This window comes from Hyla sarda, chromosome 12 (genome assembly GCF_029499605.1).
Source record: "Hyla sarda isolate aHylSar1 chromosome 12, aHylSar1.hap1, whole genome shotgun sequence".
NCBI lineage: Eukaryota > Metazoa > Chordata > Amphibia > Anura > Hylidae > Hyla > Hyla sarda.
In genome coordinates, this window is record NC_079200.1 from 5,404,275 (window position 1) to 5,429,503 (window position 25,229).

The 25,229-nt window shown below is 47.5% G+C and overlaps 1 protein-coding gene across 1 annotated transcript in view; it reads right to left on the reverse strand.

Annotated features, from left to right (window-relative positions):
• CPNE1 (copine 1) overlaps positions 1-20,784 on the reverse strand; it is a 28,484-nt gene extending 7,700 nt beyond the window's left edge. Inside the window, exons 1-13 of the mRNA XM_056547966.1 lie at positions 20,656-20,784; positions 18,222-18,401; positions 17,414-17,488; positions 16,376-16,447; positions 16,007-16,090; positions 14,828-14,917; positions 13,572-13,670; positions 12,029-12,115; positions 11,351-11,410; positions 8,546-8,679; positions 6,099-6,153; positions 5,156-5,207; positions 1,194-1,327 (exon numbers count right to left, since the gene is read on the reverse strand). Of these exons, the coding sequence (XP_056403941.1) occupies positions 1,194-1,327; positions 5,156-5,207; positions 6,099-6,153; positions 8,546-8,679; positions 11,351-11,410; positions 12,029-12,115; positions 13,572-13,670; positions 14,828-14,917; positions 16,007-16,090; positions 16,376-16,447; positions 17,414-17,488; positions 18,222-18,401; positions 20,656-20,784 (1,251 nt within the window). The remainder of the gene's footprint in view (positions 1-1,193; positions 1,328-5,155; positions 5,208-6,098; positions 6,154-8,545; positions 8,680-11,350; positions 11,411-12,028; positions 12,116-13,571; positions 13,671-14,827; positions 14,918-16,006; positions 16,091-16,375; positions 16,448-17,413; positions 17,489-18,221; positions 18,402-20,655) is intronic.
• Between the last annotated feature and the right edge of the window lie 4,445 nt (positions 20,785-25,229).

Below are 25,229 nucleotides of genomic sequence, written 5' to 3' on the forward strand. Positions count from 1 at the left end.
TGTGTTCTTCTCATTACGAGTCATATGGTGCAAGCATGTTTGATTGTAAGCCGAGACCTGAGCATCAGTCAAGGAGGTGAGGGTAAGGCTGTGACACTTGAGCAGATTGAAATTTATATTTTATATATATATACACACTATATATATATATTTTTTTTTTTTTATTTTATTTTTTTTTTTTTTGTTTTTTTAAAGCAAACACAGCTGACCGGTTACCTTTTTGGTACGTTCACATGCCTATAACTAGCTGCAGTTTTTTTTCCCCTGCCTGTTACGCTACCGTTTACTTCTATGGGCCCATGATCAGTCCACAAAAGTGGCAAATTTTCATATTGCCAGCGGACCCATTGAAATTAATGGTACCGTAACTCGCTGCTAGTTATGAAGGTGTAAACGTACCCTTAAAAGGGGCACTCCAGTGGAAATTTTATTTTATTTTTTTATTATTTTTTTTAAGTCAACTTGTGCCAAAAAGTTAAAACATATTTGTAAATGACTTCAATTTAAAAATCTTAATCCTTCCAGTACTTATCAGCTGCTGTATACTACAGAGGAAATTATTTTCTTTTTGGATTTCTTTTCTGTCTGTCCACAGTGCTCTCTGCTGACACTTCTGTCCGTGTCAGGAACGGTCTAGAGCTGCATAGGTTTGGGGATTTTCTACTGCTCTGGACAGTTCCTGACATGGAAAGAGGTGTCAGCAGAGAGCACGGTGGTCAGACAGAAAAGAATTCCGAAAAGAATTTCCTCTGTAGTATACAGCCGCTAATAAGTACTGTAAGGATAAACAGATTTGTAAATTTTGTTAAAAAATCTTAAACAGAAAGTAATTTTTTTAAAAATTGATTTAAAAAAAAAAAAAAAAAGTTTTTCACCGGAGGACCCCTTTAAGCCGGGGGGGGGGGAATGGATGGTCTACGGGAAGACCTCCTCCCTCTGTCAACTCTGTACAAAAGTCACTACTGACTTCAGCATCTACAGGGTTTACCGCCAGCAATGGCGCGAGTATCTTTTAACAGTTGTGTAGGAAGCCCCCTGGCTATGTATGACGACCGGCTCCACCAGTGACCCCGCAGCTTCACAAAGCAGTAACTACCTTTCCACCATGATGAATATATCAATTATAGAGTGGGAAAGGGTTAAACATTTTAAAAATATTTCCACTAATAATAATAATCCTTGAACAGACTCACAGATGCAGTTTTTTGTTGCGCCACAGAGGAGGCAAACCTGGTCACATGGTTGATGATGGGGGAGAAGTTTGTTGGGCCGTACAGCCGGACCTGGGGCAGAGCTTGGCGGTAAGCGTCCACTACGCCCTGTACACCTGAGGACACAAATACACAATAAAGTATACGGAGCGCTGAAGATCTATACGTATGTATCCCTAGTGAAAACTAGTTTTGTCTGAATGCCTTTGAGAAAACTAGAATGGACTGCTTTTTCCCAGTTAAAACCAGTTGTTACTGATCACCTTTGTTGAAACACCAGTTTTTACTGATCACCTTCGTACAAAAACTAGAATATTTCCTGAACGCCTTCGTACAAAAACTAGAATATTTCCTGAACGCCTTCGTACAAAAACTAGAATATTTCCTGAACGCCTTCGTACAAACTAGAATATTTCCTGAACGCCTTCGTACAAAAACTAGAATATTTCCTGAACGCCTCCGTACAAAAACTAGAATATTTCCTGAACGCCTTCGTACAAAAACTAGAATATTTCCTGAACGCCTTCGTACAAAAACTAGAATATTTCCTGAACGCCTTCGTACAAAAACTAGAATATTTCCTGAACGCCTCCGTACAAAAACTAGAATATTTCCTGAACGCCTTCGTACAAACTAGAATATTTCCTGAACGCCTTCGTACAAAAACTAGAATATTTCCTGAACGCCTTCGTACAAACTAGAATATTTCCTGAACGCCTTCATACAAACTAGAATATTTCCTGAACGCCTTCGTACAAACTAGAATATTTCCTGAACGCCTTCGTACAAACTAGAATATTTCCTGAACGCCTTCGTACAAAAACTAGAATATTTCCTGAACGCCTTCGTACAAACTAGAATATTTCCTGAACGCCTTCGTACAAAAACTAGAATATTTCCTGAACGCCTTCGTACAAACTAGAATATTTCCTGAACACCTTCGTACAAAACTAGAATTTACTGCTAATCAAAAATCAATGTAGGTTAAAACTGGTTTAAAGGGGTACGCCGGGAGCTCCAGACATCAGAGCCCCACCCCCTCATGATGTCACTCCCCCTCAATGCAAGTTAATGGGAGGGGGCGTGACAGCAGTCACGCCCCCTCCCATAGACTTGCATTGAGGGGGCAGAGATATGACGTCACACGCTCCCGGCGCCGGCTCCAGCTTTCGGAACAGTGTGCTCCAAACGCTGAGCAGCGGAGTACCCTTTTAGAGTAGAGAAAACTAGTTTTAACAAAGAAAGTGAGGCACCTGATGATGCGAAGGTATAAGATGACTCGGAGGAGGTATTAGCTGGTATGTATTGTTGAATTTGTTTTAACGCCTTCATGACTCTGCTAGTTTTGGCCTTTCTGACCCAGACCATTTTTTTTTTCTAAATCAGAACGGTGTCTCTTTATGTGGTAATAACTGTTGAATGCTTTTACCGAGCAAAGCGATTCTGAGGTTGTTTTTCGTGACATATTGTACTTTTTGATAGTAGTCATTTTTGTTGATACTTGCAGCGGTTTTCTAATTTTTCTAGATTTAATATTCTATATTTGTAAGAGAAATAGTCAGGCTAAATAAATGTAGTTATTAGAGATGTCCCAATAAAAAATCTTTTAAGACCGAGTACAAGCAAAGATACTTTTTTTTTTATGTACTTGCCGATACCAATTACTGATACTATTTTTAAATGTCATGCAACAGTTTTTTTTTTGTTTTTTTTTTAATGGGAAAGAGAGGGTGTTTTCATGATGTTTTTATTAGGGTGGACCTTCCCTGGGTAGGGCTGCACAGAAGGTCCTGGTGACCCTTCCAGGGGTCTCTGTAGCTGTGTCCCGGAGCCTGGGTCTACCTTCCACGGGTAAAGCGGTGTGGAAGGAGTAGGATAGATTGAAAGCATGCAGTACCCCCAAAGTCGCCACCGGACCTCGCCAGCACTCAGAATGGACCCACTTTCAGAGAGGGGGACTAGGAAGCCCCAGTGCCCGGGTCAGAGTGCACCCTTCATAGGTACACTTGTCTAGACGGTCCCACTTGAGACCTCCAGCTTTCCTGGGCACTCTTGTGTGGAAGCGGTAGGTAAGATGGAAGGCATGCAGTACCCCAAAGTCGCCATGCTTCGAATGGTCCCACTTTCAGAGAAGGGGGACTAGGCAGCCCCAGTGCCCGTGCACCCTTCCTCCATTCCTGGGTTCCCCGGTGAGACCCCCAGACGGACATGTAAAAATCCCAGAGGCCTGGTTCTCTCCAAAGGGACAAGGCGGCCAATGTACCCAGACCAGAGTGAACCTTTCCCGAGTAGGCCTGTGTGGAAGAGGTAGGGTAGATAGAGAGCATGCAGTACCCCACAGTCACCACCGGGTGGTGCCAGTGCTCCGATTGGTCCCACTTCTATAGAGGGGACTTGGCAGCCAGTGCCCCGGCTGGAATGCACCTTTCCCAGGTAGGCCTGTGCAGAAGGTCGAAGTTGAGACCTCCAGGAGGGACTTTTAAAAATCCCAGAGGCCTGATTCTCAGCAGGGGGACAAGGTGGCCCCAGTGCCTGAGCTGTTCCCCGGTCGCCCTTGGGTGTATGCAGCCGGGGTCCCTCTGGGGGGGAAGCAGGATTAAGGAAGGAGGACAGGGCCCCCCGCTGCTGGCGCAGATGTCAAACGGGGTGGACTGTGCTCAGTGTGCCACGACCACATTGCACTGCCATGGTGGCAGGGCCTACACCCTCCCCGCCCCCCACAGGTAGGAAGGAAAGGGAGCGCAAGGGGTTTGCGACAATGTCTGACTCACCCGACCCTTCTTCACACATGGAACCAGAAGTCTAATGTGCGTGCGAGTCGGAGGGCTTGACGCAAAACCCTATGGTGCAATGAAGGTGGGATCCTGAAGGATGGTGAACTATGCCTGGGCAGGACGAAGCCAGAGGAAACTCTGGTGGAGGTCCGCAGCAGTCATGATGTGCAAATTGGTTAACCTGCACGAGCAGGGGGGTAGGCAGGTATGCAGAGGCAGCATAGTCGGCCCAACATGAGTCAGGGGTCATGGCTCAACCAATCAGCATCATTCTCAAGCGCCACGTGTAAACTGGATGAATTTTGACCTCTGTGTTAGCGACATGTGAAAGCGGGATAACTTTGACCTTTGTGGAAACAGTGAGTCATTTGTTAAAACTAGTTTTCTTTACTTCAAACCAGTTTTAATTGACATTCGGTTTTTGATTAGCAGAAAATATTCTAGTTTGTACGAAGGCGCTCCAGAAAAACGGGTGTTTCAGCAAAGTTAATGAGTAAAGATTGGTTTTAACTGGGAAAAGGCAGTCAATTAAAGCTGAGCTACAGCCGAGCCTCCTCCCTCCCCCATCCTGCTGCTCTATCTACAGGGTAAGGCTTCCAGCTCTGGGGTAATTTTGTTTATTGCCCGTTTAACCAATTAAACCATGTTGGCGGCTCTGTGAGTGATTAAGGACATGTTCACACATCATTAAATGTGCGAAATATCCACCTGAAAAACACAGATGGATATTCATTACATTTGCTGGTTCTGGTGGCACTAGGACCGCTCGGAAATTCTGCCGTGTGAACATAGCCTAAGAAAGACAGACATTCCCGTTTAAGCTTAACGAAAAGCTTTACCCCCAACCCCCCCCCCCCCCCCCCCCCTCTAATTTTGTAGTGCACTCCACACAGTGTAAGGAATTTGGAGGGAGACAATGCTCAAGCTAATTTTTTTTTTCCATTAAGGCCCCAAAGGCGTGCCAGGGGAAGGGGTAACTAATATATATATATTTATTTTTAAATAATTAATAATAATAAAATTAATTTTATCATAATCTATGTATAATAATATTAATAAATAAATAGTAATAATATTAAATAATGATAATTTTGGCACTTTCGTTGTCCTCTTTTCCAAACTTCAGGAAATAAAACCTGTCACCGGTTATCCCCCATTGCGGCATCTTACCTGCGCAGTAAGGATTGCTGGGGTTGAAGTTCAAGGCAAATTCATGAGATACCTGAGAATTACACAGTTTATAGTATGAGAAAGTGAACCCCAAAAAAGACAAGTGCAGTAATACAAAAAATAAATAAATAAATGAATAAAATAATGAAATATTATAAAATTAAAATACAATAAAAGAATAAAATAATAAAAGAATGGGGAAGAAGCAACAGTGTTCAAAATAGCATTAATCTATCCAGAAAGTGCCAAAATGTAATAAAGGGATACTCTACTACTATAAAGGGGTCCTCCGCCCCTAGATATCCCATCCCCTATCCAAAGGACCCCGGTGACCTAGGCTGCTGCACCCCAGTCACCCGGTGCACGGTGCATACTTCGCTCCGTGACGGGTGACTGGTGATGTGGGGCGGAAGCTCGTGACGTTGCGGCCACGCCCCGCCTGTGATGTCACAGCCACCTTCCTGCTGCACCCGGCGTTCGTTTAGAGCATCTGGTGCAGCACTGCAGGCTCATCATGGCCACGCCCCACTTGTGATGTCACGACCACGCCCCCTTGTCTATGGGAGGGGGCATGGCCTTGGCGTCACGAGCGAGGCGTGGCCACGAGCCTCTGACGCTGAACCCGATGCTCTAAACGAACGTAGGGTGCAGCAGGGAGATCCCCGGGGTCCCGCCACTGGATAGGGGATAAGATGTCTAGAGAGGAGTACCCCTTTAAGCAGCCCTGGGAGTTGTAGTTTTGCAACCACTGGAGGGCCACAGTTTGGAGACAGAAGAGCGCACGTGTCTGACCGGTCTCTCATCTGATATAACACAGGATATAGATATATTGTATAACATGAAGGGTTAGAGTTCCCCTTTACGGTACGATGCAGTAAACAATGGACGAATACGATTTCCAACAGGATTATAAAGACGACGGTATATTATTAAATCCTCTCACCTTCCAGTCCGGTGGGACCTGGGCTCCAAACCCAAAAGCCGGGAACTGTTTGTCTCTGTAAAAACAAAAAAAGAGATTACAGCGGAGATTACACACGACTAGCGAGACCTCTACAGACCAGAGGCGGGGCGCTCTTCTTAGACCAGACGCAAGTATTTCTAAAGATGGAATGGTACTCGAGGGGTTATTCAGGATTAGAACAACATACTTGGTTTCTTCCAGAAACAGCGCCTCCCCTGTCCTCAGGTTGTCTGTGGTATTGCAGCTCTCTATAAATGAACTGAGATGGGGATGTGATGGCCACGCCCCCTAGTGACATCACACCACACCCCTCCAATCATGTCTATGGGAGGCGGGAGGCGTGATGTCACGCCCCCTCCCATAGACATGATTGGAGGGGTGTGGTGTGGCGTCACTAGGGGGCTTGGCTGTCACGTCACGCCCTTGTTTCGGAGGCAACCCCCTGGCCCAGAATTCCAGGGGCTGCATGTAGATCGTGGGGGCCCCCAGCGGCGGGACCCCCACAATCTAACATCTCATCCCCTATCCTTTGAATAGGGGATAAGTTGTATAAAGCCGAAATACCCCTTTAGGTAGCGCAAAAATTACAGCTCGAGATGAGGGAATTACAAAAATGCCAAATCCGAATCTCGTGCAGAATCGGTCAATTTTGTTTACAGACAAAACTAATCGACCGCCGCTGCCCGAGACTCTGGTTTGAAGATTCGTATTATACAATACGCTCATCTCTGTCGATCAGACATTTTACTGTTATAGGCAGAAGTCACCGGCCCCTCCTTTATAACTGAGGCCGCAGAGGTGATCAGCTGATCACTCCCGATTCCAATCTGTTTCCCCACCAAACATCAGTTTCGCCAGCCGAGAATTTACCCTGCAGCAGTATGAAGTATTGCAGGGCATTCAGAAGGTTTTCAGACCATTTCATTTGTTTTTATTTTATATATATTATTATTTATTAATTTTTTTTTTTTTTTTTTTTTTTTTTTTACACTTTTTTTTATGTTACTTAAGAAAAAATTTACAAAAAATCTCCATGAATCTCCCCTTTATTTTCTACACTGAAAAAAGTGATAATAAATTAGCAATTTTAAAATTACGTTAAGTCAAAACTTTGACAATGTATATCAGAGCAAACATCAAGCCATGAGGAGGAAAGAACTGCCTGTAGAGCTCAGACACAGCCCTGTCTATATAAAGGTCTCACAGCTGACAATGTATATCAGAGCAAACACCAAGCCATGAGGCGGAAAGAACTGCCTGTAGAGCTCAGACACAGCCCTGTCTATATAAGGTCTCACAGCTGACAATGTATATCAGAGAAAACACCAAACCATGAGGGGGAAAGAACTGCCTGTAGAGCTCAGACATAGCCCTGTCTATATAAGGTCTCACAGCTAACAATGTATATCAGAGCAAACACCAAGCCATGAGGAGGAAAGAACTGCCTGTAGAGCTCAGACACAGTCCTGTCTATATAAGGTCTCACAGCTGACAATATATATCAGAGCAAACACCAAGTCATGAGGCGGAAAGAACTGCCTGTAGAGCTCAGACACAGCCCTGTCTATATAAGATTTCACAGCTGACAATGTATATCAGAGCAAACACCAAGCCATGAGGGGGAAAGAACTGCCTGTAGAGCTCAGACACAGCCCTGTCTATATAAGATTTCACAGCTGACAATGTATATCAGAGCAAACACCAAGTCATGAGGGGGAACAACTAGGACTCTTCCTAGAGCTGCCGCCTCATCAAATTAAGTAATAGGGGGAGAAGGGTCTTGGTAAGAGAAGAACAAATCCCAGTGGTCACTCTGGCTGAGCCCCAAGATCCTGTGTACAGATAAGAGAAACTTCCAGAAAGTTCAGAACCATCACTGCAGCCTCCACAATCGGGGCTTCATGGTAGAGAGGCCAGAAAGACGACTCTGTGAATGTCCTTGAGGGGCCCAGCCAGAGCCCGAACCCAATGGGACATCTCTGAAGAGACCTGAAAATGGCTTCACCGACAGTCCCCATCCAACCTGACAGAAAATCTCCAAATCCAGGTGTGTAAACCTTGTGGCCTCATCCCCAAGAAGACTGGAGGCCGGAATCACAGCCAAAGGGGCTTCAACTAAGAACTGAGTAAAGGGTATGAATACTTCTCACTGTGAGATTATAGTTTTTTTCCTTTTCCAGAAATTATTCACTTTGTTGTTATTATGGGGTATATTGAGGGCAAATGATGGGAACACAAGGAGCAACAGAACAGACTGTGACAGAAGTGAAAGGGTCTGAATACTTTCGGAATGCAGTCTACATTACAGCCAATAAAGATGAATAGTCAAATGATGTCCACACAATACAAGGTGTCTCGAGTCTCCCATAACAGAGGATTTTATATATTGCCATCATATGAACACAAGTAATGGGGGAGATTCTTACGTGTCGTAGTCCTGGACCACGTTGCCCACGCACCAGATTGCGGTCAGATATTCATTGACACCATTTGGGCTGATGAAGTGCAGCGAGTCCGGAGATCGGGGGTCTCCATTGGAGCCTGTAAAGTCAATTCCTACCTAAAAATAATAGATAAAAGCAAAGATGGATAAGAAAGGGTTTGGGGGAGTGGTCCATGTACAGAATAACTAAGCCTCATGGGCTGGGGCGGGGCTCCTCTGGGGTGGGGGGAAACCAGACTCTTCATGGGCTGGGGCGGGGCTCCTCTGGGGTGGGGGGAAACCAGACTCTTCATGGGCTGGGGCAGGGGGGGAAACCAGACTCTTCATGGGCTGGGGCGGGGCTCCTCTGGGGTGTGGGGGGGAACCAGACTCTTCGATAATCTTGAGTAACATTTTTTAAACTGGTAAAACGCTTGATAACAAATGAGGGGTAGTGGAATGTGTATCCCCCGATGCCCGGTACATGCAGTTCCGGGCAGGTGATTTCTTCAGGCATGCAGCGCTAAATGCCGGAAGAATTCACACACATCGGCACACACTGCTACTGTACCTATATCTCCCTGCTGCAGCCTATAATGAGCCTTCCTGGAGGGGTGCACGAGATTGGTGATGTAATCGCATCCGCAGCGCAGGACAAGTACTGTAGCTGTGAAATACCTTAACTTGCCTAATGACTCAATAAGGGAGGGACTTGCTTATCACCAGGGGTAACCTATCTTCTTAGGGGGCATAATTGTTTAAATAGGAGCCCTACCTGCCGGGGGTAATATCTATGTGGGGGCCTGTACACCTATTGGGAACCCCTACCTGATCATCAAGTAGGGCTCCCCAGTATGTAGACAGGACCCCAGATAGATATGACCCCCATCAGGTAGGGCTCCCCAGTATGTAGACAGGCCCCCAGATAGATATGACCCCCCATCAGGTAGGGCTCCCCAGTATGTAGACAGGCCCCCAGATAGATATGACCCCCATCAGGTAGGGCTCCCCAGTATGTAGACAGGCCCCCAGATAGATATGACCCCCCATCAGGTAGGGCTCCCCAGTATGTAGACAGGCCCCCAGATAGATATGACCCCCATCAGGTAGGGCTCCCCAGTATGTAGACAGGCCCCCAGATAGATATGACCCCCATCAGGTAGGGCTCCCCAGTATGTAGACAGGCCCCCAGATAGATATGACCCCCCATCAGGTAGGGCTCCCCAGTATGTAGACAGGCCCCCAGATAGATATGACCCCCATCAGGTAGGGCTCCCCAGTATGTAGACAGGCCCCCAGATAGATATGACCCCCATCAGGTAGGGCTCCCCAGTATGTAGACAGGCCCCCAGATAGATATGACCCCCATCACGTAGGGCTCCCCAGTATGTAGACAAGCCCCCAGATAGATATGACCCCCATCAGGTAGGGCTCCCCAGTATGTAGACAGACCCCCATATAGATATTAACCCCATCAGTGATGGAGATCATATCTATCTGGGGCCTGTGTACCTATTGGGAGCCCTACCTGATGGGGGTCATATCTTTCTGGGGGCCTGTCTTCATATGGGGGAGCCCTACCTGATGGGGGTCATATCTATCTGGGGGCCTGTCTTCATATGGGGGAGCTCTACCTGATGGGGGTCATATCTAACTGGGGCTCTGTTTGCCTGCTGGGGGAGCCCACCCTTTCTAACAACTGGGGGGACATATCTATATGGGGCATTATTTACTTACTAGGGGAGCACTACCTACCTGCCTACCTAACGAGGGGACGTACCGACCTGATAAAGGGACATATCTTCCTAAAGGGGACTACCTACTTAAAGGGGCGGACTTACTTATCAGGGGCCCTATCCACCTAATGGGGTGACGTCCTGGTCTGCATATTAAGTTTCTATTAATAAAGACCTTATTTACAGACTATTAAAGATAAGTGGATTGTCATGAGGGACAAGTAGATTCTGCTTCATTTTAGTCCCTTGGACAAGTAGTTTTTTTTATTATTTTTTTTTTTATTTTTATTTTTTATTTCCACCCCCCTGGAATTGTTTTTGTACCTTTTTTGAAAATATTGTGCATGAAGGAGACCTAGAGGGGTTGTAGAGAAATAGAAAAAACATGGCCGCCTTTTTTTCACAAAACAGCTGTACAATTGGTTATTAAAGTATACCCCTCATGTCAGGTGACTTCAGGATGCGCTGTCCTGTGTACATGAGCAGCAACACTATTTCCGGCCATTCCATCACTTGTATATAGAAACTTTAAGCAGATTTCTGCTCTGCAGGCTTCATCTATAATTTACTATACTCTCTCAGAGCTGGTGGGCGGAGCTCCCCCCTCCATAGACTTGTATTACTTGTCTAGAGCTCCCTCCTCCCCCCTCCATAGACTTGTATTACTTGTCTAGAGCTCCCTCCTCCCCCCTCCATAGACTTGTATTACTTGTCTGAAGCTCCCCCCTCCATAGACTTGTATAACTTGTCTGGAGCTCCCTCCTCCCCCTCCATAGACTTGTATAGATTGTCTGATGCTTCCTCCTCCCTCCTCCATAGACTTGTATAGATTGTCTGGAGCTCCCCCCTCCCCCTCCATAGACTTTTATTACTTGTCTAGAGCTCCCTCCTCCCCCTCCATAGACTTGTATAGATTGTCTAGAGCTCCCTCCTCCCCCTCCATAGACTTGTATTACTTGTCTGGAGCTCCCTCCTCCCCCTCCATAGACTTGTATAGATTGTCTAGAGCTCCCTCCTCCTCCTCCATAGACTTGTATAGATTGTCTAGAGCTCCCTCCTCCTCCACGACTTACTGTGAAGTTGATCTGGCAGCCGCCCATGACGTAATCTAAGAAGGAATACTCCACGTCTATCTGAAAGAGAAAACTAGGGGGTAAGTACACAATGAAAACTTCTAGAAGATATATCATGGACTCAGGGCAATGTCTATAATATACCTACTAAGCTCCTAAGTGCTTCCCAACCAGTGTGCAAACTACTACTCCCAGCATAACACAAGAGCCAAAGGCTGCTGAGATGAGAGGGAAGCCTTGATTTACCTTTCAATACACAAAGGACACAAGACAGGATCTGGAAGTTGGTGTCCGCGCTGCCTATTGGCAGCGCGGACACCAACTTCCAGATCCTGTCTTGTGTCCTTTGTGTATCGTATGGACGCCAATCCAGCGTGGGAAGCCTGCGGCAGCCAGATCTCCTGCACTAGTGACATTCACCTCTGGGTGTTGGGCCTCCGTCATTGCAGAAGGTTAGTGTAATACTTCCCTGCACAACACTTATTGTTTAACCTTTTCTGCACAAAAGGAGCACTCGTGTTTTCTCTTTTGATTTACCTTTCAGGGACAGTGTGGGTCCTCTGGAGGAGGCAGACAATCCTTTGGCTATCCAGCATGCTGTTGTCTAAAGCACTCACTGGAATTTGTAATTTTTTTTTAATTGTAAATGTTTTTTGAATTCGAGAAATAAAAACTTACTTTGCAGCTCTTGACCCGCACAACACCGGAGTTCTTATAACCCTTCTTCTTCTGCTTCTTCTGGGGATTTATACAATCAAATTCCACCTACACAAAAAAAAAAGATGGAGGATAGAAAGGATTTAGGGGCCGAATACGGTTAATGATAAAAAAAATAAAAATAACGCACCCAGATAGAAAGGATTTAGGGACCGAATAAAAATAACGCACCCAGATAGAAATGTCTGATTACTACAAAACTCCTCCTGCAGTTATGTAAATGATTACAGGTGGGATCTGGTCAGTACTGGGTCCTGCCACAAGAGGGCGTGAAAGTGCTTCCCCCACTATAGAAAGGCTCTCAGAGGCTACGTTTAACCCTTGGTTAGAGATGTGCGCCACTATGACCCACCCAAACACAGAGGGGGCACATCATTGGACCGAGAGAAGCCGATTGGTCGTTTTAGCGAGCGGCCCCCTATATAGGCCATTCTGACCAAGTAGCAGCGGATACATAAGGGCACAAACAGCGAACGGGCTCTGGACGGCCCAGACAGATCACCAGTACAGAGGATCAGCACAAGATGCTCCACAGATTCCTCGTCCACCATCCAGACACAAGTGGCTCCTTCATTACAGCCTCCTCATTACGCTCCTCCCCCCCCCCCCCTCAGCCTCTTCATTACACTCCTCCCCCTCATTACACTCCTCCCCCTCAGCCCCCTCATTAAACTCCTCCCCCCCTCAGCCTCTTCATTACACTCCTCCCCCCTCATTACACTCCTCCCCCCTTCATTACCCTCATTACACTCCTCCCCCTCTTCATTACCCTCCTCCCCCCTCAGCCTCCTCATTACACTCCTCCCCCCCTTCATTACACTCCTCCCCCCTCAGCCTCCTCATTACACTCCTCCCCCCCTTCATTACATTCCTCCCCCCTCAGCCTCCTCATTACACTCCTCCCCCCTCAGCCTCCTCATTACACTCCTCCCCCTCTTCTTCATTACACCCCTCCCCCTCAGCCTCCTCATTACCCTCCTCCCCCCTCAGCCTCCTCATTACACTCCTCCCCCTCTTCATTACACCCCTCCCCCTCAGCCTCCTCATTACACTCCTCCCCCCTCAGCCTCCTCATTACACTCCTCCCCCTCTTCTTCATTACACCCCTCCCCCTCAGCCTCCTCATTACAGCACTATGGTCATTAGCGATGACTCCAGGTTGGGGTTGGCCTGTGATGACGGTCGGGTTGGAGTAAGGAGACCTTGATGTGACCGTTCCATCCTGGCGTTGCTGTGAAGCGACACACCGCCCCCTGCTGGTGCAATATTGTAATCACTTCCATAGATCATTCATTCCATTATGGTGCATTATTATTTGTGTCAGTGTATTAGAAGCTCCAGTAAGCGCCATGCATTATTAATATATACGCAGAAACCAGCACCGGAACATTCAGCATCTCCATCATTAAGACCCCGATCCATCATTAAGACCCCGATCCATCATTGGCCCCAAATCAATTAAGAAAGAAAGAAGTTATTGGTGTAAAAACATGAAAGCGCTCACCGGGGGGCCTCCGCCTGCCTTCTGCAGCTGAGACAAGTTCGTCTCAAATATCCCTATTAAGTCATGAGAGCCATCGCTATCATAGTCAGTGCAGTGCACCTAGAGGAAGAGAAGGAGGCGGTGAGAGGAGGTCGGGGGCTCACCGCTTGTTCCTGAGCTCCCAGCAGCTTGGACGTGATCGACTCGAATTCTCCTATGAGATCAGAGCTGGAGCTGTCATCGTGATCGCTAACTGAGACCTGAAACACATTGGTGAGTCCGGGCACATCAACCTCGCAACGTTTACATAGAGAAGTACAACATTCCGTCTAGAACACCCATCACTCTGAACCTACTCAGGACTGGGGCACAAGGAGAGGCCCAATTATTATTCCAAGCACCAGCATAGGGCAGCAAAACTGCGCAAATCTATGTGGGTGCAACTCTACACTGTCGTATGGAATGATAAACCCCCCCATGGGCAGGGGTCTTCACCCCAGAAACTTTCAACATGGCTCTATACTAAAGGTGCATAAGCCCAATCTATCCCCCTAATTCTAAAGACAAGATGTAACCCCCCCCCTCATTCTAAAGCCAAGATATGACTCCCCCCCCATTCTAAAGCTAAGATGTGACCCCCCCATTCTAAAGCTAAGATGTGACCCCCATTCTAAAGCTAAGATGTGACCCCCCCCATTCTAAAGCTAAGATGTGACCCCCCCCCCATTCTAAAGCCAAGATGTGACCCCCCCCATTCTAAAGCTAAGATGTGACCCCCCCCCCATTCTAAAACTAAGATGTCACTCCCCCCCCCATTCTAAAGCTAAGACGTGACTCCCCCTCCCCATTCTAAAGCCAAGATGTGACCACCTCCCCCCATTCTAAAGCTAAGATGTGACTCCCCCCCCCATTCTAAAGCTAAGATGTGACTCCCCCCCCCCCCCATTCTAAAACTAAGATGTTACTCCCCCCCCCCCCCCATTCTAAAGCTAAGATGTAACCCCCCCCCCATTCTGAAGCCAAGATGTGACCCCCCCCCCCCCCATTCTAAAGTTAACATGTGACCAACCCCCCCCTTCCCATTTTGGAACGAAGATGTTACACCCCCCCCAATTCTAAAACTTACATGTGACCCATATTCCCATTCTAAAGCTAAGATGTAACCAACCCCCCTTCCAATTCATAAACAAAGATGTTACCAAACCCCCCCACCCCCCCATTCTAAAGCTATAATGTGACCCACCCCCTCCCCATTCCGGGATATTTATGGTACTTACCTTGATGGGTTTGTTCAAGTCCCCACCACATAAACTCTGCAGGGGAACACTGAACTTCTTCCAGCAGGGATTCAGATTGTTCTTGATAACCTGTCGAAAATTAAAGACGACATAAAAAAGATCATACAAAAAAAAAGTAAGAGATCCATGTTTTTTTGGGGTGGAGTGGGGGCATACAAGACACATAATGACTACTTTAGTTCATACAGCAGAATGGAAAAGTAGTGGGGTGGGGCTTAACATGCGCCAAAACGGGGATATATTCTTGGTGTAAACTGAGCCAGCTAATAGAGTAGACCGTGTACGATGCGCCACATATTCAAACTGTCTAAGCCACTGGCGCAATCTTAGACTGCATGATCTAGCGTTCACTTTTTGTCAGAATTAGCCAGTTTTTGGATACCTAACCCATTGAGTCTTAGACTTAACCCCTCCCCTTTTTTCTGACATCACAGGAATCTGTTAGCACGCTGCCACGTTAAAAAAGTTTGCATGTAGTTTGAGAGTTTATTGATAAATTTGCATCTGATGAAGAGACTGCACAGTCTCGAAACCAGTCAAGCGGTTATATACGGAATAAACATCTCAACTGGTCTTGCACATGTGGTTTGTGCCAACAGAACAGGTGATGATTTTTTCTATTTAACACTTTCACATTCTTATTCGCTGGTCTTGAGCCACCTATAAGCCGATTCTCTTAAGCCTTGATTTACCTTTCAGGGACTGTGTGAATAAGATGAGAGGGAAGCCTTTGATTCCCCTTTCAGAGACAGTATGAATCCTCTGGAGGAGGAAGACCGGGTTTTAACCACGTTTATCCAAAGCAGTGTTCTCCAAACACTGGACCTCCAGCTATTGTAAAACTAAAACTCCCAGCCTGCCTGGACAGCCAGGGGCTGTCCAGGCATGCTGGGAGTTGTAGTTTTGCAACATCTGGAGGGCAACAGTTCAGAGAACACTGCTTTGGATAAACGTGGTTAATACCCTGTCTTCCTCCTCCAAAGGATCCACACTGTCCCCAAAAGGTAAATCAAGGCTTCCCCTCGTCTCATTCACACTTTTCCCTGAAAGGTAAATCAAGGCTATTTTTTTTTCACCAGCTGGAGGATCCCTGATAGGGAACCACTGTTGTAAGTAGCAACAGGACGGTAGAAAAGGTGAGGAGACCGGGTACCGCACCTCTGATCTGTACGCCAGCTGCCAGGACCCATCATCTCCTTGTCTGAACAGTTCCAAGAATGGATCAGATTTACCAAATAAGTCCTACAGGCAGCCAAAAAATAAATAAAGTTACAAGAAGAATCCAAATAAATAATAAAGCACATGAAAAACCACACGACAATCTTCTAATGTATAAAATATAAAATTATAATAATACTTCTGTGATGACTGTTCCAGGTTTAATGTATCACCTGGCATACACCTGCTAAATTGCATATGCAGTGCATCGACTTGTACCAAAAGCTTTACCATCTACAGCAGCTGCCTGACATTGTGCTGGAGTCAGGGCAGTCAGCTTCACCGCAGCGGATTAGAACAGGCGGATACCTTTTTATCCAGATTCCTCGCTTCCACTTCCAGATTCACAACTCGGGTGTCCTTGATCTCCTCAGCGATGATCTAGGAGATAAGGGAAGTTAAGTCAGGTGAGAGGTAGCCTCTCTACTGGGAGGAAGTTAAGTCAGGCGAGAGCTAGCCTCTCTACTGGGAGGAAGTTCAGTCAGGCGAGAGCTAGCCTCTCTACTGGGAAGGTTCAATCAGGCGAGAGCTAGCCTCTCTACTGGGAGGAAGGTTCAGTCAGGCGAGAGCTAGCCTCTCTACTGGGAGGAAGGTTCATTCAGGCGAGAGCTAGCCTCTCTATTGGGAGGAAGTTCAGTCAGGCGAGAGCTAGCCTCTCTACTGGAAGGAAGTTCAGTCAGGCGAGAGCTAGCCTCTACTGGGAGGTAATTCAGTCAGGCGAGAGATAGCCTCTCTACTGGGAGGAAGGTTCATTCAGGCGAGAGCTAGCCTTTCTACTGGGAGGAAGTTCAGTCAGGCGAGAGCTAGCCTCTCTACTGGGAGGAAGTTCAGTCAGGTGAGAGCTAGCCTCTCTACTGGGAGGAAGTTCAGTCAGGCGAGAGCTAGCCTCTCTACTGGGAGGAAGGTTCAGTCAGGCGAGAGCTAGCCTCTCTACTGGGAGGAAGGTTCAGTCAGGCGAGAGCTAGCCTTTCTACTGGGAGGAAGTTCAGTCAGGCGAGAGCTAGCCTCTCTACTGGGAGGAAGTTCAGTTAGGCGAGAGCTAGCCTCTCTACTGGGAGGAAGTTCAGTCAGGCGAGAGCTAGCCTCTCTACTGGGAGGAAGTTCAGTCAGGCGAGAGCTAGCCTTTCCATTGAGAACCTGCAGTATTTTTATCTCCGCTTAACGCCTGTCCTTCTGAGGTATTAAGTAACGAAGCACTCTTTAGTGGAGCACTTATCCTGACCCCTACACTGGGACATCAGAAAAAGCGTAAGAAGAAGAGAAACAACTAAAGCACAAAAAGATTCATCTCACTCTCCATTATCTCCGACTACAGATTAATGGAGAAATAGAAACGTCTGTTCTTACTGTTATTGTTCCCTTCCCCGCAGGTTTCCCCTTCTTCAGCTCCAGCGCCCCCTTTAGTTTACGATTGGACACAATCTAAAAGAAGAAGAAGATTATTACAGGAAGAGATTTCACGTGTATATAATATTCTCTTATTGAGGCCACATTTCTATTTCTTCACATTTGTAATGTTTATGACTTTATATATAGACTTAGAGCGAATAGAGGGCTGAGTGGAGGCGTAGTAGTGTAGAATATATATTAAAATTATAATTATTAAAATTATTATTAATAATAATATAGCTTGATGGATAGATAGGTAGATCTGAGATAGAGAGAGAGTTAGATCGATATGACACAGATATTAGAGATAAATATGAGATCTAAAATCTAATAGGATGTAATATGAGCTCCCCTCTTCACATCACTGGTCTTGTCCTGAGCAGACAGAGGGGAGGGGGGGAGCGGGGACTGCTTTCAGAGTGTGATGTGACATCACAGCTACAAGGGAGAGAGCATAGCTGATATGGAAGATCTCTGCACTATTGATAATATATTGGTAAGTGGCTTTTTTATACTTTTAGACACCGTACACAGGACAACCCCAAACAGTGAGGAACAGATACCAAATATATATTGGAAAATAGAATAAAGGCTTTATCTCCTGATTTTGTAAATCTGTCCAGCGCGCCTCGTAGACTTCTTTACAATTTCAGGAAATAAACTCCGATGCCGCGTGAGCGGAATCATCAAAACTTCTATGAGGAGGTTCTCCGAGCGGATATAATAAGGCAGAACCCCCTGATGCCGCGTACACAGCGCTTCATACCTGGCCCAGCGTGCACTCGTACCCTCCCAAATAGTCGTCATCATTCAGGTCCACGGACTTGTTGTCGATGTCGTAAACGCCAAACTTGATGCTCTGCACTTTCTCAAAGTAATAGTCGATGACCGGCTTTGTGGAGAACTCCGGGCTCTGACAGTTCTTCACCCTCTCTGTCCCGAGACACTAGAGCGCAAAGAATAGAGGACGCCGTTTACTGGTTTAGAGGACTGATTCTGGCGTAACCGGTCACAACATTTGCGCGGTGGATCAGGATGTATATGCGTTTTATTTTACGATGTACACGATTTGCGCAAAAACACTAAACATCTAATGGTCCGACCAGAGGCAGCAAACTAGCGCTGATCAGCTGGATTATTCGTGCGGGCCATATAAAGGGGAACCCCGATACATAAGTTCTTATCCCCTATCCACAGGATAGAAGATAAGTGTCTGATCACAGGGATCCAATGGCTGGGCGCACACCTATACTGCACACCTAATGTGGGGGAAACACTACGCTGCACACCTAATGTGGGGGGAAACACTACGCTGCACACCTAATGTGGGGGGGGAAACACTACGCTGCACACCTAATGTGGGGGGGGGGGAACACTACGCTGCACGCCTAATGTGGGGGGGGAAACACTACGCTGCACGCCTAATGTGGGGGGGGGAAACTACGCTGCACGCCTAATGTGGGGGGGGGGGGAACTACGCTGCACACCTAATGTGGGGGGGGGGGGGAACTACGCTGCACATCTAATGTGGGGGGGGGGGGGAACTACGCTGCACACCTAATGTGGGGGGGGGGGGAACTACGCTGCACACCTAATGTGGGGGGGGAACTACGCTGCACACCTAATGTGGGGGGGGGGGGAACTACGCTGCACACCTAATGTGGGGGGGGGGGGGAACTACGCTGCACACCTAATGTGGGGGGGGGAACTACGCTGCACACCTAATGTGGGGGGGGAACTACGCTGCACACCTAATGTGGGGGGGGGAACTACGCTGCACACCTAATGTGGGGGGGGGGGGAACTACGCTGCACACCTAATGTGGGGGGGGGGGGGGAACTACGCTGCACACCTAATGTGGGGGGGGGGGGAACTACGCTGCCACACCTAATGTGGGGGGGGGAACTACGTTGCACACCTAATGTGGGGGGAACTACGTTGCACACCTAATGTGGGGGGGGAACTACGTTGCACACCTAATGTGGGGGGGGGGACTACGTTGCACACCTAATGTGGGGGGGGGGAACTACGCTGCACACCTAATGTGGGGGGGGGGGGAACTACGCTGCACACCTAATGTGGGGGAAACTACGCTGCACACCTAATGTGGGGGAAACTACGCTGCACACCTAATGTGGGGGAAACTACACTGCACACCTAATGCGGGGGAAACTACACTGCACACCTAATGCGGGGGGAACTACACTGCACACCTAATGCGGGGGAACTACACTGCACACCTAATGCGGGGGAACTACACTGCACACCTAATGCGGGGGAACTACACTGCACACCTAATGCGGGGGAACTACGCTGCACACCTAATGCGGGGGAACTACGCTGCACACCTAATGCGGGGGAACTACGCTGCACACCTAATGCGGGGGGAACTACGCTGCACACCTAATGCGGGGGGAACTACGCTGCACACCTAATGCGGGGGGAACTACGCTGCACACCTAATGCGGGGGAACTACACTGCACACCTAATGCGGGGGGAAATATACTGCCAACCTAATGTGGGGGGAACTATGCTCCCTACCTAATGTGGGGGAACTACGCTGCCTACCTTATGCTGCAGATTAATGCAAGTTGCATTTCACTCTTGAACCCAGGCAGCACAATGTCTTGGGCCGGTCCTCGCCGGGGCCCATTCCAGAGATCACGCGATCAGACACTTATCCCCTATAAGAACTTATGTAACCGAGTTCCCCTTTAATAGGGTACTACGGTTCAAATCAACTGATGCCAGAAAGTTACACAGATTTGTACATTACTTCCACATAAAAATCTTAATCCTACCAGTACTTATCAGCTGCTGTATGCTCCACGGGAAGTTGTGTAGTTCTTTCTGGTCTGACCACAGTGCTCTCTGCTGCCACCTCTGTCCATGTCAGGAACTGTCTAGAGCAGGAGAGGTTTTCTATGGAGATTTGCTCCTGCTCTGGACAGAGGTGTCAGCAGAGAGCAGACTGGAAAGAACTACACAACTTCCTGTGAAGCATACAGCAGCTGATAAGTACTGGAAGGGTTAAAAAATTTTAATAGAAGTAATTTACAAATCTGTTTAACTTTCTGGCACCAGTTGACTTCAAAACATTTTTTTTTCTCCAGGGGGAGTGCTTAGCAGACGTACTGGTTGGTGCACAAAATCTATAAAAATAAAATAAATTAATTAATAAATGTTACATTATTTGTACCTCTGACCATTTTCCATCCCCGACGCTTTGTAGCACAACACACAGCGGATCGGACTTGGATCCTATATCCTTATCCAAGAGATCGGCACAAGAAATGGACAGCTGGACCTTGGTGACGCACTGAGCCATCTGTAAAAGAAGAGAAGACGCCGCTTTAAAAGAAGGGCATAAAAATAAAAAACATTAATCAGTGTTTACCAACCAGTGTGCCTCCAGCTGTTGCAAACCTAAAACTCCCAGCATGCCAGGACAGCACACAGCTGCTGAGATGAGAGGGGAAACCTTGATTTATCTTTCAGGGACAGTGTGGATCCTCTGGAGGAGACAGACAAACCTTTGGCTGTTTGAGCATGCTGGGAGTTGTAGTTTTGCAACAGCTGGAGGCTCCCTGGTTGGGAAACACTGAGAAAAAGGTCATAGGAGTAAAGCGGACACATAGATCACTTACAAATACTGAGGTAAGTGCTCTTTGGGTTCCCCAGAATTGTATCATATGGCATCGCTTACTATCTGGACCACACCATGAAGGGCAATGCTCCTGGCAGGGGACTGCGGATGTCTGGCAGCACCATTGGACGGTCTCATTATTCCAGGGGTCTCCAAACTATGGATCCCCAGCAGTTGTAAAACTACAACTCCCAGCATGCTCTGTCTAGTGGTCTCCAAACTGTGGACCTCCTGCTACTGCAATATTGCAACTCCCAGCATGCTCTGTCCAGTGGTCCCTAAACTGTGGACCTCCAGATACTGCGATATTGCAACACCAAGTATGCCGGTCCAGTGGTCCCCAAACTGTGGACCTCCAGCTATTGCAAAACTACAGCTCCCAGCATGCCCGGACAGCCAACTGCTGTCCGGGCATGCTGGGAGTTGTAGTTTTGCAACATAGCACTGCTCCAAGCCACCCATTGGGCAGGAAACTGCAGATGTCTAGAAGCGAACAGCTGGCAGTACCACTGTGCAGGTTTCTTTATATCAGTGGTCTCCAAACTGTGGACCTCCAGCTGTTACAAAACTACAACAATCAGTATGCCCGGTCTTGTGGTCTCCAAACCGCGGGCCTCTGGCTGTTGCAAAACTAGATGAAATATGAGGGAAGCCTTGATTTACCTGTCAAGGACAGCGTGGATCCTCTGGAGGAGGCAGACAAGACCCTTGGCTGTCTAGGCATGCTGGGAGTTGTCATAGGAAGGTTCGGCCATTTATCCTTCCATGCAGGGATGTGGAATTTCTATTGCCCGACGCCCGGGACTAGCAGTTTTGGGCGCCGGGCAGATGAGAAGCTGTGTATGTATTCTCTCCCCTGCTCTGCAGACGTGCGGGGGGAGATGAGGGGGCGTGGCTTCTTGCTCTGCAGATGTGCGGGGGAGATGAGGGGGCGTGGTTTCTTGCTCTGCAGATGTGCGGGGGAGATGAGGGGGCGTGGCTTCTTGCTCTGCAGACGTGCGGGGGGAGATGAGGGGGCGTGGCTTCTTGCTCTGCAGACGTGCGGGGGGAGATGAGGGGGCGTGGCTTATTTCTCCCCGTGCAGACCTGTGTCCTCTGCCTTCACTCCCCCCAGCTGTAGCTTCGGAGAGCTGAGGGGAGGAGGCGCGTCTGCACGGGGAGATGCTTGTGGCGCTCTGCAGTATGTATGGAGGGGGCTCGGGATTCCTGCTCGCTTCATACTCTGCAGCCCCCGGCTGTTCTCAGTAGCCAGGGGCCGCCGCTAATAGCCAGCATGCGGCGAGCGCCGCGACTGGCTATTAACCCTTTAGATCGCCGCTGTCAAAGCTGACAGCGGCGTCTAAAGGGACATGTGAATGTTTCCTGGTGGGGTGGATCGCCCCCCCGCAGCGCGATCGCAGGGGGGCGATCCACTATGGAGGTAGCCGGAGGACTTACCTCTGCTTCCTCCTGTCCCGCTCTGTTATTGATAGATCCTGGCTGGACCAGACTCTATCAATGGATCACAGAGCACACAGATCAATGGAGTTCAATAGAATCTATTCATCTGTCTGAGGAATCTAATGATTCCTCCTCTAAGTCTAATAAAGTGTAAAAAAAAATAAAAATAAAAAAAAGTTTAAATAAAAGTTTGAAAGACACATTAACCTAGTGGTCTTCAAACTGTGCCCCTCCAGATGTTACAAAACTACAATTCCCAGCATGCCAGGACAGCCGTTGGCTGTCCGGGCATGCTGGGAATTGTAGTTTTGCAACATCTGGAGGGCCACAGTTTGAAGACCGTTGCATTAACCCCTTCCATGTTAAAAGTTCAAATCAGCCCCTTTCCCTATATAAAAACATGCAAACATAATAAAAATAAACATATTTGGTATCGCTTGGTGCGTAATTGTACAACCTATTAAAATATAACATTATGTATCCCGTACGGTAAATGTAAAAAAATAATAAACCACAGATTTGCAATTTTTATAATATCCCAGAAAAAAAAAGTTAAAAAGCGATTAAAAAGTCAGATCAATACCAAAATTGCTGCCGATACAAAAAACAGATTATGGCGCAAAAAATGAGCCCTCATACACCCTGGTATGCGGAAAAAAAATAAAAGCTGCAGGGGTTAAAAAATGGCAATTAAAAAAATTTGAAAAAGTCCAGAATTAGTAAAACATGACGTAAAGGATACAAATCTGGTATCGCTGTAATCAGGCGCCTAAAGTATAAAACTATCATGTTATCAGACCACAAGGTAAATGGCGCAGAAAAGAAAAACACCAAATCTGCAAAATCATCTTTTACTATTTCAATTTCACTTCCCTTAATATATATATATATTTTTGGTTTGGAGAATATGTTATTGAAAAATTAAAAGGTGTCATTATAGTAGGTAGTTATGGCTATTATAGGGCGAGGAGGAAAAAACTAGAGTGTAAAAGCGAAAATTGGCCGGACAAGTGGATCGTCATGAGGGATAAGTAGATTTTGCTCCATTTTAGTCCCGTGGACAAGTAGTTTTTTATAAAATTTCCCACCCCTGTTCCATGACAGACATACCCTTTTTAAAATAAAGATAGTCCCCTTCTCCTCAGCCGGGAACGCAGAAAATGCGGAGAGAATAATAGGAACTCAAAATTACAGATCAGGCCGACGCAGTCACCCACCGGTACAATGCAGGACGTCCCCCCACGTGGCCTACGGAAGAGGAAGTCTGGGTATTGTTCTTTATCATTTAGAGAAGTATCAATAAGAAAAGCTCCATTATAATAAGCCGACTATGTATTATAATAGTCCAAAAAACACCTGAGTATAAAAACCCCATTATGGATCAATTGAGCAAATATCACCCGGTATCACCCCCCACCCCCTGACTAGTGGGCACTGGTGGGCTGCAAAGCATGTCTATAGCAACAACTTAGAACAGAAGAACGAAGCTCCAGCACTTGAAATACGGATAAAGCTTTATTGAAGATCACTGGACACTGGTAAAACAGACCATACCACCAGACACGTTTCGAGCACACGCGCTCGAAACGTGTCTGTTGGTATGGTCTGTTTTACCCGTGTCCAGTGATCTTCACTAAAGCTTTTTCCGTATTTCAAGTGCAGGAGCTTCGTTCTTCTGTTCTACATTGGAGTGCCCTGCCGTGCACTACTACGAGGTGGTGAGCTGGAATTCTTCCTATTTTGTTTCTATAGCAACAACTACATTAACCCCTTAAGGACCAAGGGCGTACCTGTACGCCCGTGGGAATTTCGGTCCCCGCCGCGCGCCGGGCGGGGATCGCGCCGGGGTGACTGCTGATATCTATCAGCAGGCACCCCGCGCAAATGCCCAGGGGGGTCATTAGACCCCCCCCATGTCGGCGATCGGCGCAAATCGCAAGTGAATTCACACTTGCGATTTGCGCCGATTCCGGGTCATGCGGGTCTATGGTGACCCGGAATAGAAGGGGGATCGCGGGTGTCCTAGACACCCGCGATCCCCCTGTAGCGATAGGAGTGAGGTGGCAGAGTTGCCACCCCTTCTATCTCTGCTATTGGTGGTCTAGACGCGACCACCAATAGCAGATCGGGGGCGGAGGGGTTTACTTTCGGTTTCCCCGTCCTGCCCTCCCACAATAGGCGGGGCAGGACGGGGAAACAGACAGGGACCGGCGCCGAAGATCCACTTACCCATCGGCGGCGGCAGCGGGCGACGATCGGCGGAAGAAGAGGACCGCGACGCAGCTCCCTGGATCCAACGGAAGCCGGTGAGTTACTTAGCAACATCTGGAGGGCTACAGTCTGAGACCACTATAGTGGTCTCTAAACTGTAACCCTCCAGATGTTGCAAAACTACAACTCCCAGCATGCCCAGAGAGCTGTTTAGGCTTGCTGGGAGTTGCAGTTTTGCAACAGCTGGAGGTCTACAGTTTGAGACCACTGCAAAGTGATCTCTATACTGTGCACCTCCAGATCTTGCAAAACTACAACTCCCAGCATGCCCAGACAGCAGTTTGCTGTCTGGGCATGCTGGGAGTTGTAGTTTTGCAACATCTGGAGGTCCACAGTTTGGAGACCACTATGCAGTGGTCTCTAAACTATAGCTCTACAGATGTTGCAAAACTGCAACTCCCAGCAAGCCTAAACAG